An 18,699-nucleotide genomic window follows, 5' to 3' on the forward strand; every position below is an offset into this window, starting at 1 on the left:
AGATCTGAGTGCTCACAAAGTTGCATTATTGATCAATTAGTTTTCAGTAGGTAAAGAAGCTGCATTACAGATGTACTTATTGCTCTTCTAAATTGCCCTTATGCATCCTCACATATGTGATAACTGCTATGCATCATGACTCCCTAACAGATTGAATCATCCTTACTTAAGTATTTATCTTGGCAACCAGAAATAAAAAATTTAAAGGCTACCACATCTGCTGTGGGCATGGAAACTAAAATGAAGAAACATGCAAATGTTTGGGCAAAATTACGCTATTCAGAGTTTCACGGAATGGCTGTCAATCCACAAATGAAAGGAGGAATACTACTCCATTATTATCATCATGCGAGGGAACAAGGTGTCACAGTGTAGCTAGTTTTGGCTCCTAAACATGAAACATCAGGGATGGAAGATGAAGGGCCTATCTTGGTAAGCTAACACCTTCTTGTTTAGTACTTTTTCACAGCTAAATGCTGCCCAGAGAAGTTGTAACTGGTGTCTGTCATTCTAGGAGATGCTGTGCTCAGCAGAGTTACGCAGGCCCGCCCAACCTCCTTGCAATTCCAAGCACCTTTGGTTCTTTTGTTATGGGGATCTTAATAACTCCAGAGCAGGGGAGAAATGACATTTTTCTTTGTGCGTACTATTGCAAGTTGAATAGTCGCATCTTAAAATAAAGGTAATAGATGATGGTCAAATGCCTTTTAAATTAAACCAAAGTCATGTTTTTTTTTTCTTTGAGAAGTCTGCAAGTTTGCAGCCTTCTGGACTAAAAAGAGGAGCTCTAGGAGAAAGGAGTACAAAGGCCTTACTTCTCTACGCATTTTTGAGGATGTCTTTCTTCCATAGCCTGCTATGTTCATTACAGTTTTGCTACAGTGGATCATGCCTTTTCATCTTCATCTTCTCTTAAAGCCCTGCTACTAGCTTTCCACTCCCCCTGGCCTGAAATAGTAACACTTGTTCCTATCTGCTACTCCATTCAGACTGTTATTCAGGTAAGCCCATGAGGGGCTTGGGGAAACAAGATGGCTGTCTCCTGTTGACTCTTACCTCATACTTGGATCTGTTAGTATCTTGCCAGAAGATAGTCTTCCAACATGGCTACATGTATGGGGTCTGCGTGGCAAGGTTTTGGTAGTGAGGGAGCTACAGGGGTGGTGCTGGAGCAGCTCGTGAAGAACTGCAGCCTGTGGGAAGGACTCAGGTTGGAGAAGTTCCTGGAGGACTGTCTCCCATGGGAGGGACCCCACGCTGGAGCCGGGGAAGAGTGTGAGGAGTCCTCCCCCTGAGGAGGAAGGAGCAGCAGAGACAACGTGGGATGAATTGACCACAACCCCCATTCCCCAGCCCCCTGCGTGGCTGGAGGGGAGGAGGGAGAGAAAATGGGGAGTGAAGTTGAGCCTGGGAAGATGGGAGGAGTGGTGGGAACGTGTTTTAAGATTTAGGTTTTATTTCTCATTGTCCCACTCTGATTTGATTGGTAATAATAAACTAAGTTAATTTTCCCCAAGTCGAGTCTGTTTTGCCCGTGATGGGAATTGGCGAATGATCTCTCCCTGTCCTTATCTCGACCCACGAGCCTTTCGTTGTATTTTCTGTCCCCTGTCCAGCTGAGGAGGGGAGCGATAGAACAGCTTTGGTGGGCACCTGGCGTCCAGCCAGGGTCAACACACACTGTGTTTATAAAAACTGTTCTAATATAAGGTATCGTAGGTCTACTGATTTCAATACATTGCCTTTAGTAGAGATGTAGTAGTTCATACTGGCAGGGTTTCAACTCCAGTGACTGTGCAAGGCCATACTGTTCTTTTGAGACGGACTCTACTCTTGTTTACTTAGGAAAGGAATTGGTTTTCCTCTCCAGGTATGTGATATCAACTGTAAAGTCAAGAATGGGAGTGCTAAAATGAAAGTAGATAATGAAAAGTATTTAAACATATTTATTTTACCATATTTAATCCTTGTTAACCAGTTCTTTACTTCTGAAAGCCTAAATACACTGCTGACGTAGTCCATGCAGTGAGATAAGAACTGACTGTTTTGGTTAAACTCTGGTTGCAAAATACTCCTGAGAGAAGGCCAAGTGATGCTACTATGGAGGGGAAAATGAGAAGGGCAACTCCAACTGAGGTTTCTTTCTCATTGCTTGTGTGTAAGGATGGGTGGGGCATGATAAGGGAATTAAACGTGTGCATTGGCTAGAAAAGACAGAAAACAAATGCAGTCAGACTGCTGCTTTCATTTAACGTATGTCTTCATTATACATTGTGGCAGAGGGTAGAGGAGAAACAAAAGGACCCCTTGGCTAAAAGATAAACATGCTAACACGACAACCTTTTTGCTCCTTAAACTTGTACAAGTAATTCTCAGATGTATATCAAAGTTGTGTTGTATGAAACAACTTACCTAAAACTCTGTCCTCCCAATTAATTTTTGCTTTATTTATACAATATTTGTTAGAAAACTATACAAATACATGCTTTCTGTAGGACCTGTAACATATATTTTGGGAATGTTATTTACCTGATTGATCAAATGTGACAGTTTTGAAGGTTGGGGGATATGTGAGGCAGCTCCATGATTTTGTGTCAAGATAACATTTGCAGCCATTTAATTCTGCTTCTAACTACACAGCTAGAAATACAAATTAACGCCACTGAATGTCGTTGAAGGAGTTTCTGATGCCGTGGAAAATTGTATCTTTCATGCTCTGAATTTTTCCCCCGTGTGTAAACAGGGTGAAACAGAACAAAGGGGGTAAAGAACAGTGTTCGACCTAGGCGATTTGTGACCACCCAGACATCTTTGATATGAATATTTAAAGTATCTCATTTGAAAATCCACGCAGAACTGTCAGTTGCTGAAATAATGTTCTGTGAAGTAGTGCTGTGCCATGTAAAATGCATTGAGATAGATGCTTTTCATGTCTACACGCAGGTCACACAGCAGGCAAAAACAGTGGCAAAATTGTGTTTCTCACATTAGTTGTGGTAAGACAAAAAGGTCTAAAATTAATATGCAGGAGTCACAGTTCCTTAGATTAAAAAAATCCCCACTTTTTCAGACATTACAATGGTGGACGTTATTTGCTACATTTGAAAAGGAACTGGGTATTTTCAGTAGAACATTTGTACTGGTCCAGCATAAGCATGTGAATTGCTGAGCCATAAAATTGTTATTCTGTGTCGTCTGGAAAAGCTGTAATACGACATCCGTATTATTATTACCACTTTGCTTAAACGTTAGTCATAGAGTGGGAAATTGAGTAACAAGCTAAATTTGAGGACAGGTAACTCTCTGAAAAAAGTGTGAGGCAAAGATACTTGCAAATAATCGTCAGAGACACGAGACTACTACGACTTCCCGTTGTCTCCCGCGCGCAGCGAGACGCCGGAGATTTTTAAGCCAGAGGCCAGGCAGCAAGCACGCGCCGTAGGCTGTGCATCGTACGGAACGGCTTGCTGCAGCACGGCACCTGTCTCACCACCGCAGGGCTCGCGCGGTGGCCCCTCACATGCACACAGCTACAGTGTTTTTGTGAGCGGAGCGCACGGGAGCCCTCGCGGCCGCAGATGCTGCCGGCGGTGGCGTGGGACGCGCCCTTCGCCGGCGGACCCGGCCGTGCTCCCGCGGCTGCTCCCGCCTGCACCTAGGTCTGTGATTCATGCCGCAAGTAACTAGGGCAGAGTCTGGGCCTGACGCTGCACTTGGGTGCGCAAACCTGCGGCAGAGAGCTGTGAAATAGTGCGGAGGAGATGGCATGGACAGAGCTCCGCACGAGACGCTGGCCTCGGCCGGGCAGGGTTTCCTGCGCGCACGTCCCCTCAGCGGCTGCACGCCGGGCGTGCAAGAGCAGGGCCTCTCTCCTAAAGCGGTGGCCGCGCCGCTGGCGCGGGGCGCCGAGCGTGTCGCCGGGCGGAAGCCCCGCGCGGCACTGCAGGGCGCGGGAGCAGCGCGCGGGCAGCCGGCGCCCGCCCGCAAGGCGCGGTGCCGCTCCGCCTCGCCCGGACGGGAAGCGGCGGCAGCGCGGAAAGCCCGGCGGGCGGAGCGGCGGACGGGAGTCCGGCTCCTCGGAAAGCCCGGCGGGAGGCGGGGTGACGGAGCCGTTGCGCGCGGACGGGAGGGCGGCTGCCTGCAAAGCCCGGCGCGCGGATCGCGAGGCTGGCCCTAAGATGGCTGTTGTGCGCGGGGAGCTGTTGCTGTAGCGCCGCGAGGAGCCGCCCGCCGCGCCCCGCCGCCTCACCCGCCATGGAGTGCCCGCACCTCGGCTCCAGCGTCTGCATCGCACCCGACTCGGCCAAGTTCCCGCAGGGTTCGCCCTCCTCCTGGTGCTGCAGCGGTGAGTGCGCCCGGCGCGGCCTAGGCTGCCACGGCCCTGCTGGCCTGAGGTGGCCCGGCCGCCCCGCGGCCCTCGCGCCGCGGGCGGGCGGGCGCGCGCCTCTCGGCGCCGGTGGGCGCTCCTTTGTTCCCCGCGGCCGGTGCGGGCCTCGCGGGGCGTCGCTGCCTCTCGGCGGGAGGGCGCCCCGCGGCCGGGGGAGGGAAGGAGGGAGGCTGCCCCGGCCCCCGCCCGCCGGGGGCCGCCCCGCGAGACCCTTTTCCGGGGCGGCTGGGGGGCGCCGCGCCGCTGCGCCTTCCTCCCCTGCTGTTCCCCGCGGAGGAGCCGCGGAGCGGCCGCCACATGCCTCGGCGGGGGTGGGGGACGGGGGGGGCAGCCCCTGCTGCTGTCCTGGCCTTGCCTGCGCAGCTTTGTCTGGCGCGGCAGCGCGGCCGGACGGTCCGGTGCGGGCAGCAGACCTTGTCTCTGCCGGGGGCTGGCGCCCCTAGCCCCGCCGGGCGCGGAGGAATGCGGTGTCGCGGCTCCTCGCTCCTTTTGTCTGTCGGAGGAGCTGCGTGCTTAGCCCTGCCCAGGGGCAGCCTGGCCGCGGGGACCGGGGCTGAGAGGAGAGGAGTCGGTGGCTGCTGCACGGTCAGTGTGTTCTTCAAATCAGTCTGAGGTTACTTTTTTTTTTTTTAAATAGACCTTTTTTGAAAGGACTTTAGAGAGCGTAGTTTTAATTCAGCTGAGACTGAAGGCGACGCTTGGTCCCTCCCTTCAATCCAAGGAGCTGTTCAAGTGAGGGTGGTCTGTGGGGGTCTGGGAGTCGCGCTCACCTACTCAGCTGTGTGTGTCGGTAGGAGTGTAGAGGTCATATTTTGTAGTACTTTGCTCGCTGATTTAACAGTGCAAATTATCCATCTTTGAAATGTACCCTGTCTTCAGTACTGTCCCTCGCATGGTCTTGTTTGTTTAGGGGCTTTTCTGTTAGAGGTACCGTGGCCAAGGTGTTTCAAATTTTGCCTTCTAATGGATTGTTGCACTCTTACTACACAGATAACCTCCGATGATTGCTGTCATTTTTGGTACATGTTTTCATTTGCCATAATTGTGTTTAGTTACTCTCGGTATGAAAGTAGACGCAACCAAGTGCATTTAACGTAGGAAGTAGGCCCCACTCGGAGCAGCAGCATGACTTGTGCCCATGAGCACCGGGGAGAAAGCCTCATTCGGGAATGACCGATCGGGGAGCACTGAAATGCTAGATATATTTTAAGGTGTTCCTTTTTTTAAAGGAAAGATGGTTGTTCTTTGTCTCGCAGTGTCGGTGCTTTCGTGTGGGAAGGCTGCTGCTTACGAGTGTGCTTCCATGATTGCAGTTTCCTGGAGCCAAGGTGTGGTAGTGCTGCTGCTTCCTTTGGCAAAACCAGTTATTTTACTCTGTAATGCTTTTGATTTTAGAGGGAGTACACTTTACAGTGCAATAATGTGGAGAATGCTTAGGAGGAGGAGGAGGACAGGGAAATCTGTTCTCCCTAATGTTTCTTTACTGAAAAAAAAGTTAACGACAAGAAGTCTTACTCTGTAGGTCCATCTGTTATCTTCAGAGTATCAAGGGTAAACAGAGTTGTCAACCAGAAGCATATGGCAGTAGGGACCCACCCTTCAGAGAATTTAAAAAAGATAAAAATTGCCAAAACTAAAAATATATGCTCAGGTATTAATATAACTTTCCAACTTAAAAAATTAGCTAGTTTGCAGTTGGAGGACCCTGTTAGGCATGCTGCTTCTCAACAAAGAAGTTCAGCGATGAGAACAAGTTTTTCTTTGTTGTTCAGAGGTGTTTCTCCCAAACTAGCACTGACAGGGAGACCCAGTTGCTGGGCAATCAACTGATTTATTACAGCTGGGAGGCAGGCAGAAGGTGCTGGATACTTCGGGGAACTGAATAGATTGCCGATATCATGTCTAGGGGAGCGTCTCTGCTGTGCTTTTTTAAAGCAAATTAAGAAGTCAGACGGTACTTGCATAAATAACTACTGAATCCTTAACAAGTAGCTAGAGAAAAAGGTATGTACATTGAATTTAAAACATTCCAGTGAGCAAACAGCAGGCTCTTACTAATTTAAAACAAATTGAAATTGTTCTTTTTAAAAATGAATTTTGCATTCCTGCCAGTGTAGTAAAATGTAGTGCCTCCCTTTTCAGTTCCAGCTAGTCATATGTGATTATTGTTACATTAACTCCGTAATGGTATATAGAGTACCATTTCTTTCTTGTTCGTGCCCATTTTAGTGAGATTAATGTTTCAAAGATATGTGATACTGGTTTCTGTCAATTCACAATAAATACCATCTCTTATCTGCTGGTTTTGCTGCAACTTGGTAATATAAAATTAAACGGAGAAAATGCCATGTATAAATTAATATCTTGTCAAAATTTAATGTATTTTCTATTGCTTCTGGTGCTCTTTTCTAAGGTTCTATGGGCTTAGTAGTTTTTGTTGTTGATGTTGCCTCAGTTGGAGAGAAATATTTAAAAGGTAATTTTCTGCAGTCTGTAATAATAAGGCATCTCTCATCAAGCACATTGTCTCAAAATGACTCAGAACTTGTCGTCAGTCCTGTTCTGAGTTGCTGCTGACCTTTCCAGAAAAGAAGAGTAAGTGAAGATACTGATACAGGAAGCTTTCTGGCAGCCACATGACCTGCCAGTGATAGCAAAACATTGCAGAATAGGTCTTGGTTCAGACTGCCAATGGCTATTTTTATCGTTATCTAGCGTTTCTGCGGTTTGAGGAGCTGGAGTTGTCATGCTGAGTGATGCATATTGCTTAAGTACCTTTTCCTTGCCTCTCCACAAAACTCTCCCGACTGCAAGAATAACTTCACAAGGTAATATAGAGGCACTTTTGAATGTTATTTGATACTGAGTATTGTGTCATTGCATAATGGAGGGGTGTTGCATTTGACACTGATATTTGGAAGCTAGCTTTACTGAAGTTAGGGAATTGATTAGTTACGTTACTGTTGTGTAGTTTGGAAGTCTGAGAGTTCAAGCGCTCCAGTTTAGAAAATGGCATGCTTCTTTCCCCTTGAGGACTTAATCTGATCGAGTGTGCTCTGTACAGCAAGTGATGCAGAAGCAGCATGCGTTTGCTTTGAGTAGTTTTAAGACTATCAAAGGAGAGCACAGAATGCCTTTTTGCAGATCCAGAGGCAGTTTGTTGTTGTTGTAATTGGGCATTTAAGAGGAGGGGAGATGAATGTATAAAGTAGAAATTATACAGAAACTGAAAATGGGTTTTAATCAGTGCCGTCAGGTGAAATACTGCATGCAGATGTCTGCTAATTCCAATTAGAGCACAATCTTTCCATGCACTTTAATTTCTGAAACTTATGCTGAAGTTGGAAGCAGAGTAGCTGGAGGCATTGGCAAGACTGCAAAGCGTCACAGAGTGAATCAGTTGAATTTGTATGATGTGCCACACCTTCAGCACTGTTGTGCAAATCATTTAATTATGAAAAGTACTCTGGAACAGCTCAGATGTGGTATTTCTCAACAACTTTTCATAGACTCATGAAACCACAGGGAGCCATGCCTCACCTAAGTGAGATTGCAATCTTCTAAGCACACCTGTGCAAGTCTGAAGAGTTTTTCAGACTTTTTCTTCTGTGTGATTGAGGATTCATTAATTGTTCTCATTGGACTCAATGATTGTTCAATGTAGAACTTAAGTTCTTTTTTTAGAAGAACAACTGCAGGCAGGTAGGATTGTGTCTGCTGAAATGGAGATTTGGTGATTTTTTTGGTTTTGTTTTTGTTTTTTTAAGGGAATTTTACTTCTGAAATATGCTTAAAACTGTTGCTTTTCAGATCACTGTCAGCTGAATAATTTTTTTTTCTTAAATAACATAATTTTGTTAGATATTGAAGGGCAATTCTGGCTGTGGACTGGTATTTACTGCTAAAGTTAAATATATTTGCCTGACCTCTGTTTCTTGCATTCTAACTTGTGTTCGAGAGCTGTAATTTCACTGTTGGTCAGAAGTATACATTGTGGCATTTGCAAATGATGCAGGGACCATAAAAAGTACAGAGGAGAGCTAGCATGAGGAAGCTCTTTGAGGCCTAGTCAGTGATGATTAAGGTGGAAATCCATGCTGAATTAAAGACGTTTTTTCTGTGTTTGAAGTAATTTACTAAATTGCTTAGTAAATTCAGTTAGTTCAGAATAACCCTGAATATCACTGAATGCTTTATTTATATGTGAGAGCAAATGTTTTGGGCTGAGTAGGAGAACTTTACTGGGTCAGACTGCTTTTGATGTTTTTTTGTGGGTCCCCCCCCCCCCCCGTTTTTGTTTTCTCAGTGAAAACAGTTACACTGTTCTCTTTTCACTGGGGTAGGTAACAGCATTCTGCCACAACTGTTTTTTTTGGCACTGGACTGTTGCAGTCAGTGCCAGAACAAATACACCGTAAAAGCTCGGGCACACAGGCTTTAACCCTCTTGGCTTTCCTTTTCATCTCTGCTCCTTCATTAGTGTTTCTTCTCCGTCTCCATGAATATTTGTCTCTCCATTTGCTTTTTCTTTTTTATTACTAGAGGTCCTCATTTCCTCTTTCCTTCCATTCTTCCTAGAATACAGGAGAAGGAGAGAGAACTCACTGAAACTGGATTGCGGTAGGTAGGATCTTCTTCCTACGAAAAATTCTGTTCAGTCAGCTGCACATAGACTCAGGGTAAGCTCACGGACAGTGTGTGGACCTAGTAGTCTGTATGTGTGAGGGTTACTTGTCACCCTACATCTGGTGTCCTTGTTTCAGTTGGGATAGAGTTAATTTTTGGATACTGTCCTGGTTGCGGCTGGGATAGAGTTAATTGTCTTCCTAGTAGCTGGTATAGTGCTGTGTTTTGGATTTAGTATAAGGTTGATAACACACTGATGTTGTGTTGTTGGTTGTTGCTTCCCATGTTCTACCAGTGAGGAGGTGCACAAGAGGCTGGGACGGAGCATAGCCAGGACAGCTGAACCAAACTGACCAAAGTTTCCATATATTCCATACCATATAACGTCATGCTCAGTATATAAACTAGGGGGAGTTGGCTCAGGGGCGGTGACCGTGGCTTGGGAACTGTCTGGGCATTGGTCAGTAGGTGGTGAGCAATTGCATTGTGCGTAACTTGTTTTGTATATTAATATTTTTTTTCTTTTTCCCCTCATTCTTCTTTTCCCTTGCTGTCCTATTAAACTGTCTTTATCTCACCCCAGGAGTTTTACCTTTTTTAAAAAATTCTCCTCTCCATCCCAACCCTGGGGGGTCGTGTGTGGAGGGAGAGGAGTGAGTGAGCGAGCTAGCTGCTATGTGGTGCTTAGTTGCCGGCTGGGGTTAAACCATGACATCTGGAAAATTAATTTGGCCTGGAAATTACCAGATTTATTCTGAAATTTAAATGACAAAATAAGTGTGTAAAACAATTTACCTTTTTTTATTCAGTCACTTAAACTTAATTTCCAAGTTGAGTAGTCTTTCATCTGTTCCTCTGGGTCACTGCAATGCAGAAATGCTTGTTAGTAACTCTATAGACTTTATAGGCTGTTATATCTCCTTAAATTCATTCCCTGGCTGTCTTTTTAAGTAAAGCTTGTTAGATTTGGCTTTTTTAAACTTTGTCTTGTTTTCCCTAAAACTGTTACTTTTTTTTTTCTTTTTTTGCCATTTGAATTGGTTACTGATGTGTATGTGCTGACCATGGGGGCAGTACTTACAGTCGCCTGTTTGATAGAGCTTTGGAACTGGTTCTGTTAGAAGATGCACGTTTATTGAGATGGATTAGGGTCTCAATTTCAGTCTTATAAGATAGACCTATTTTTCCTTTTAATTACAAAAAAAGAGATCTTTGTTTTCAAATACTTGGTATCTTTTTAAAAAGTCAATAAACTTAAATTGATGTTGATTAATATTTTCTAGATTTCTTTTCAAAAATTTGGTTATTCTCTCTACTCAACAAAAATACAATCCGTCACAAAACATGAACTTTTACATTCAACTTTCACTTGAACGTTAGCTGAGGAAAGAAACTGCTTCAGAGGAAAGAAGTAGTCAAACATTTAATACGTTGCCTTTGTTTAGAAGCTAGATGTAATCTTCACAATGATTTTGAAGATAAACTTTGCAGGACAAATTTTGCTACTGACTGTTGCAAAGTATTTAATGGTCTAACTAAAAATCAATTCTTCAAAGAGTACCATATGGTAAGGAGACAGGATAGTCTGAAGCATTGTGGAAGTGAGATATATAAGGCACATACAAGTGTGCTGTAGAGAGACTCATGTGTCTATGGCAGACTCTTGATTTATCCACAGAGTAATGCAAATCTCATTACAGCTGGTTTAAATGTAAGCAGGATAATAATTTTCACCTGCCTTTCCCAAGCCCTTCAAGATGTGCAGGTGTTAAACAAGATCAATGCATTGTTCTTTGTTTTTTCTGTTTGTTGCAAGGTGCTAAAGCCGACCGAGTTAGACTAGTTAATTTTTTTGTCTCATCTGTGCCTGAGTTTTGTAGAGTGAAAGTTTCAGACCCAATTTTTGGAATAAAATTAAGCTTTGAGCCATTTCTCATTTGATCAGTGCCACCCCATTTAGTAAATAGCTTTGCTTTCTGTTTTAACAAACATTCAATACCTAGGTAAAAAGTGGTTAAAGGCCATTAATTAAAATAATCCGTGGGGGTTAGGAAGTGCAACTTAATCAGAAATTTAGATCTAAAAACTAGTTAAGTCTTTTCTGATTTTTATTTTGAGATTATTGGAGGAAACAGTTTTTATCGTAGAGTAAATTAGAATTATATCTTGACAAATATTCATTGCTTTATGGTGTCCTTGTTATGGGAGCAGTGTAAGATTTTGTGCCCTTAATGATTAATTTCCTTTATTATAAGAAAGTGTTTTAAACTGTACATGACACAATGAATACATTTACTGTTCATCAATCTTAACTGGTATGTCAAAGCAATCCTCTAGTGGTTGGGGATTCCCCCCACCCCCGGAATACCTTGAATAATTTTGGATCTTGTGAACGGAATTATGAAATTTCTTTGACATATTTTATTACCCATTTGAATCTAATCACAATACTCACAGACAACTTGGCAAAATAAGGTGATTCTTCTGGATGTTATCCTGGCCCCCCAATACTGCAAGCAGACAGCCTTTTAACTTCAAAGCCACGTGGTACTATCAGGCTTGGGCGTGGGGACTGGAGGTCCTTATCAGTACCAAACAGGCAGATGCTGATTTTTCAAGGTAATTCATAGGTACATAATTTAGGATTCTGTGTGAAGGTGAGCATCTGCTTGTCCATGTCAAAATACAGGTGCATTTTCTCAAGAGAGCCATGACCCTTTAAAAAAAATTTTTTTTTAACCTTTCGTTCATAAGTTTTTCATTTGGTAACGTTTTTGTCCACTGAGCGTTTGATTTCTTTCTTTTTTATTCACAGGGGTGGTTAGTAATGTGTCTTTTGCTAGTATTGGGAAAGTGGGAATGAAATAGTGGGGACTACAAATAAGTAGATTAATTAATAGGTTATATAAAGAAAGCAAGAATTCTTCTTGCTTTTTCCCCTCTTTTCCTTCCTATTTCTGGCTTGAATGTTTTGACCTGCAATTGATTGCTAACTGACTCAAGAAGATCCCTTTCCTTAAGGGTTTAAAACTTATGTTACACTGTTGGCTTTGCTGTGTTTTTTCTGGCTGCTGTCTGAAAATTAATTTTTATGTGTCTTGCTCTAACATAAGGATGGAATAACTTTTTTTTTTTCCCCTTGGAGTGCTACTACTATAATGAGGAACCTTTTTTCTTTCTTTTTTTTTTTTTTTTTTTTAAATACATGTTTTCTCTCTGGCTTTCAGGTAGGATGTCATTTATGTGGTATGTACAGGAAGATCAACTGCTGTCATTTCTTGACCTAAAGTTTGACTTGACATGTAGAAAGACTAAATTACAAAAAAATACTGCACTACTGTAGCCTGAGTGCTAAGCATCTATGTGTGTGATTGGTAGTGCTAAGTGACCTTACTTCTTTACCATAACAAAAGCAGCAGCACAGCATGCTCTATGTGTCTTTGTATGTTGCTTGCTATAGATGATCTGACTTCGGTTTTGCACTCCTCCCTCCTTGCCCCCCAGTTCATTTAACCACTTCCTCAGGAACTGACATGTCTGTTTACACTGTTTGAAGGAAGTTCTCCTTACCTACCTGTCTGCTTTTCCACTACTGGATCAAAAATACAGGCAAATAAAAAAGCATGCATTTTTTAACTTCCAAGCTTTTCAGTGCGGAATTCTGATTGCATAATCAAAATACCAAACTGTAAGCCAATGTGGTTGAGCATTACCGGGGAGGTGAATTACATGCAGATGAGGCTAATCACATTGTTCTCTGACAAACCTTCTTCAGTATTAGGAATGTGTTGGCGACTTCAGTGACCTATTTATTCTACGAAAACTTGTTCACCTACCCGTGTTTTATAGTCTTACTCAGTTGTTGTCTAGTATGTCAGAGTTATATATGGTTTTCCACCGTAATAGAGTGGTTCACTGTAACCATCTGTGCAATTTCTCATACAAGACTAAGCAATACTTTTATTTAGTGACAAAGAGGAGGAAACCGTATGTACTGTTATGCATGAGCACAAATATTAGTTGATTTCATAAGTTCACTCACTATCACAAAATGACTGACTTGTTTTCTCACTGAAAACTTAATCTTTCTGCTTCTGGCTGAACGATAATAGCAGAAGAAATAACTGGGGTTTTTTTCCATAGCTGTAAGGTTAGGGAAGTTTGTTTCTTTTCTTTCTTTATTTAAATGTTCTTCAGAGTCTATTTGAATTCTCTTAGATTTGAATGGGATTTGTGTCAGGCTAAGACTTGATACTGTTGAGACTTCTATTCATTGTGCATCTCTGTTATGAGGGTATGAAACACTGAAAGAATGGTTAACATTCTTGTATTGTTAGTAATGCTTACCAGGAAACTTGCTTCCTTGTAAAATCTCTTGCTTTGATTTAAGTGTAATTTAAATTTCGTCTTTTCTTCTCTTTTCCTCTAATATGTGGGTGTTAGCCAATTTTAAAACAAAACATTTAAAATAACATAATTAAAAATAATTTGCCCTCCTGTCTGGTTTCATTTTGACTAGAATGTGTTTTTTCTAAAGTAGGTGATAAAAGTGTCTTAACAAATGAAATGTATGTAAAATATTGCTAAATAGAATATTTATTTTTCTAATATCAAACAGTTTAGAAAAGTTCAGTCCATTTATGAACTTCTTGTAATGGGGCTGAGGGTAGGATAGGAAGAAGAGCTTTATGTGAAATGAAGTTTGAAAACAAATGGGAATACTCTTTAAAACCGAACCAGTAGAACAGCTGGCTTGTAAGTAAGGTGTAGCACATATATCTAGTTTTCAAAGGCCATAATGTTCCTTTTTCCTGCGTTCTCTGTCTACAATGGGCTTTAGCCTACTCAGATTGAAAAAATACTTCTGTAAAATTGACTTCCTTTTTTAGTCACCTGGTTTTCATTATAGTTACTCATCTGGAATTGACTAGCCTTAGGTTCTTAAAATGTAGAGCAGATACTTTTACCAGATGTGTATACAGTTTAAACACACCACTCGCCACCCCCCAAAAAACCCAACCCCAAACAAAAAACCCTAAAACCAATCAGTATTTAAGTCCTGGAACCTACTCCCAGATTGTAAAATAACGTTACCATTCTGATTGGACTTAGTGCGCTTCTGTGTATGTTAATGCCTGCCCTATTTTATGATTTCACCAACACGTTTAGTTCAGATCTCATTTCAGTATTTTTGATTCCTCCTGAATTTAAACGGACAAAAGGGTCAGATGGTAAAACTTGCATGTATACTTGTAACAACTGCCTTTTTAAATACAGAGAGGGATGCTAAGTCAAAAACTGGGCATGTGATCAGTTGTGTTAATACATGTGTACCTAGTACTAAGTAACTTATATTGCCTGTTAAGAATTTTTACATACTGCCTGTAAAAGTACTGGCCCACCTTGGAGGACACCTACATTTTTTTAGGCTGCTTTGATTCTTCTAATAAAGTGTTTTTTCAGTGTCAGAGTGTCCAGTTCTGCACATATCCAGATGTTCTGTGACAAATAAGGCTTCTAATTTTTGCCCTGAGAAGCTATTTTGTTGTATATGCTGCTTTATAACTGAGTTTATGGGCTAGTAGGAAAGAGTGAACATATCGCTATACTGTTGTGATTTGGAGAGTTCATTGTAAGTGGAAAAACCTTCGTTCCAGTCTCAATTCTAATGACTGAATGTTTCATCTGGTAGATCTTGAATATAGAATGCATAGTTATTCATTGCTGGAAACTGCAGTCTAGGTAAAAGCTGTAAATGCTAGGCTTGGTGAAAATCACATTCTCTCTTGCTTTGTCTCCCTGTTCTCCTGAATAACTCCTTATTCATGGAATGTGTCATCCCTAACAGAAGGAACTGTCAGTCCTCCCTCAGCACTTAGGAGTAGTCTGGAAGGAAGGCCTTGCAAGGGTAGGAGGTGTGTGCATTAAACCTGAGGCATTCACATCTTGAATGATGGGGATTTCATGGAGAAAACTCCTCTGCTGATTTACTCAGTCTTTGAAAAGACATTGTGCCTGCATCCAGAGGGGGTTCCAGAGCTGTAAATTCTAATGGTGGGCAGAGCCTTTGTGCAACCTCGGCACGTGAGCCCTGAGGAAGGACCTCATCCAACATGTTTGTCCGCTTGTTATTTTGCACAGGCTAATAACTTCATCAATTCCCTACTTAGAATACTGGTGTTCATAGGTGGCTTTCTCAGATGCTTGATATCTCTTGCATATTGCATGTGGGAAGTTTTAGGTGTTTAATATGGAGCTGGCTTGGCAAGTCATCTTAAAAGTTTTGAGTGCTGAGTTTTGGGTTGTCTTACCCTTGCCTGCAAGTGAAATGACAAAAAGGACTAAAGTGCAAGGGCTAGTAGGCTCAGTTCTGATCCATGCTGATAAAATTCTTTTGGTAAATAATCTCTCATTCTCCATTTTTCAGTTAGCAAAATGGACATAGTCTGTCCGAGAAATGCTCTGAATCCTGTGACCGAAAAACTTGTAGTTGAGATGTTATTACTAAAGGGGTTTGCATAATTTTGGTTAAAAGTTTGTGCAGAGTTTTATATTTCCACCACTTGTGATGATTTCCCAAGATTTTTGCTTGCAAGTTTCTCTCACTTTTACTTCCAAGTCTTCAGAGTAGGCAGCTTTTAGTCTGATTCCTTAGGCCTGATGGAGTGGCCTTAGGCCTGGAATTCCTTAGACCTGTCACAGACAGAAGGACCGTGTTTCACAAAGCAGAGGTTTCGCATTTTGGTATGCTGATTGTTGCTTCTTTTTTCTTCACCTGTTAATGGAGACTTTTTTTTTTTCTGTATTTGTCAGGTTCTTTTAGGAGCAAAACGTGGAGTAACATTGTCCTGCTACCAAATCTTAATTAAATAGGGAACTGAGGGATTGTTAGGCAAAATGAAGTTAAAGGTATGGGAAAGGAAAAGAAAGTCTGTTTCTCTAGAATACTTTAACAGTATTCTTGCCTTTTTTTTTTTAGAGATGCGAGATGCACATATGTGTGTGTATATGCACATGCATACATATAGCATGTGTGTACATGCTACACAAACAGCATGCTATACGTATGTAGCATATGCATATGTTTGTCACGAAGTGTTTCTGTTTGTGGGACAGTTCACTTAGCACAATATCAGTATACCAGTGCAGGCACAACTATGTACATATTGTTCCTTGTGCAGATGTTGAGTGGAGTAACAGTGGCCTTTTTCAGTTTAGCTTATATTGGTATAACTGACCTATTATGTCAACATAAACAGAACTGAAAACAGGTTACTTAGTCCAAAGATGTTTCTGTGCAGGTCATTATGTAGTTTAACCATATAATTATATAAGGAAGATAGTAGTGTTGGTACAGCTCCTTTTGACAACAGAGTCCGTGCCTTTTTGTAAAGGCTGTGAAAGCTATTGGAAATAGTTCAATGACCCTAATCTTGTTTCCATTCAACGTGCTCTTAACAGAAGGGCCAAAGTATTGCTCTTATTGTGCTGATGTTTTGTGGCCTTTTCTTTAGTGATGTAATAAAGGACTATTTTAAAACTTGGATGTCAGCACAGTTCTGTAGTAGCTATGGCCTCATGTCACTTGTGCTCCTGTGACCGGCGAAATCACCCGTTTGCATTAATCACATGGCTGTGCTACCGCCACATCTCTGGTGGATGCTGTATCTTGCAGGTTTCTTAACTTGGCTGTCTTACAGAAACTGCTTCCTGTTTGTCTCCTCCTCTTCCTGCTCCTTTTTTTCTTTTGCCAGTTTCTCAATTATGCAGTGTGCTATTTAAACAAAACTATTAATTTCACAGGTTGTTTGTGTACTTTTACATAGTTATAACTTTCCTAGAGTGGAAATTTGGAGCTCTGTTCCATAAGGAATACGGTGTCTGCCAGGAGCATTCATGCTTCACAAGGCTGCACTTGGAGACAGTTTTCAATAAGGAGAAAAAAAAGTCAAGATTAAGAAGTACATGTTTGAGTGATCATGAGGGCAAGATGGGGCCCTGTGATGAGAGTAACAAGCTGATTAGCCATATCTTACTCACTCTGCTTGGCATAACTCCATGAACATTACCAGGATGATTTACTGAAAATGGAAGCTGGAAGGAGGTCTCTCAATGTTCCCATAGTTGTGTATGAGTCCGTATGTAGTGGTGTTTGATTGTTTGCTCTCTTGGGGATGGATTGATACTCCTCTTCATTTACAGAGGGCTTCGTAGGCTGTATAACAAATGAGTATTTAGATTTCAGTTAGAGAAATCATTCTGTCAAAGATAGTATTTCCCCTTCCCATTACATGATGAAAAATCATGTTTCTAAGCTGCTGAATAAGCTGATACATTGATGTAAAATGGCAAATGACTTACTGCTTCAGACAGCATTGTGGCATTGCAGATTTGTTTTTCCTTTTCTTTTGACATGTTAGTATCATCTTTGCCTAACCACTTTAAGCTCTTATAAAAATGCAGCAAAATGAGGCAGTCGGTAACCATTGTAGTAGCCATTTTAGTTCAAGCTGAGAAAGCCAGTACTCCTTAGCTTGTACACCCCTAAAAAAGGTGTAAAAACCACAGACAATTAAGATTTTTTTTAATGTGGTTAAGGTGTTGGTTGAACATAACTTATTCCAAAGTAGGAGCGCTAATGTAGTGCACCCCTCCTCATCTTATTTAAATATCACTAAAAAAAATAAAACCCCAAATCCCAATTGGAATACTGATTATTGAGGGAAGGCATACGTACACGTACATACGGGTTTGAGTCTTTCTTCATGATTCAGTGTAACTGTCTGACCTGAAACTCCTGAACAACCACGTCTGTTTTAAGGGCCAAGTTCCAGGGCTGTGTAATGTGCTTTGAATTGAGAAGGGATTTACTGTGGATCTGTCTCTCTTGTTTCTTGTCTACTTTTAAGCCTAGTGCTAGCGTCCGTACCACATCTGAAAGGAATAACATGCACTTTTCTTACAGATGAAGCCAAACTGTCTACCTTTAATTTAGATTATAAGCAGTTCAGGGCAGTAACTGCTTTTGCTGTGCATTCCATGGTGTCTGTCTTGTTAGAGTTCTGACTAATGCCTGAAGCTCCCAGCCTAGTTTAATTTATTAATAGTAAATAACAGACGGTAACTGCTTCAGGATCTGAATTGAAGAATACCTAGAGAGCCAAGCTTTAGTGCAGGTATCTACTGAGCCAACCTCAGAGAAATACAGAATGCAATCTTCAGCAACCTTCAAAAAAATCAATTGTCTAATCCTCTCAGAACAGAGCAGCTGTAGGTCACAAATTTAATACTGGCTTCTGTGTTTAATCTTAGTGGGAGTCATTTCCATGTTATTTGAGTTCTTTGTGGGAGGAGATGTTTGTACAGAAGATAAACTACACATTTCTAATATGATGCAATTGGAGCAAAGTTCTTCCTAAAAGTTAAAGCAAACAAATGAGCCATCTTTTCCTATTCCCTGATACGAAAGATGGAAAAATTCAGTGGACAATTCTTTTGGCATTGTACAGAGTTGGTGGACTTGTTTGCTGGCTTTGTGCTGAATGCTTAAACCTGGTATGAACTCTGCAGAATGAGCACTACTTCAGTATAATTTAACACTTGACAAGCAAGCAGTGCAGGCATTTAAAATACCTGAATGTGAAATTGTGATTGTCTGGTACACAGTGGGAAGTAAGAATTATAGG

General features: G+C 41.9%; 1 protein-coding gene across 2 annotated transcripts in view; it reads left to right on the top strand.

The window, feature by feature from the left end:
* The first annotated feature begins 4,073 nt into the window (after nt 1-4,073).
* The window catches only part of USP3 (ubiquitin specific peptidase 3), a 45,040-nt gene continuing 30,414 nt past the window's right edge, over nt 4,074-18,699 (top strand). For both annotated transcript variants that reach the window (XM_082004939.1, XM_082004940.1), the window contains exon 1: nt 4,074-4,345. In XM_082004939.1, the coding sequence (XP_081861065.1) occupies nt 4,255-4,345 (91 nt within the window). In that variant the 5' untranslated portion in view covers nt 4,074-4,254. The remainder of the gene's footprint in view (nt 4,346-18,699) is intronic.

Source organism: Phaethon aethereus, assembly GCF_964289735.1.
Source record: "Phaethon aethereus genome assembly, chromosome: 12".
Taxonomy (NCBI): Eukaryota; Metazoa; Chordata; class Aves; order Phaethontiformes; family Phaethontidae; genus Phaethon; species Phaethon aethereus.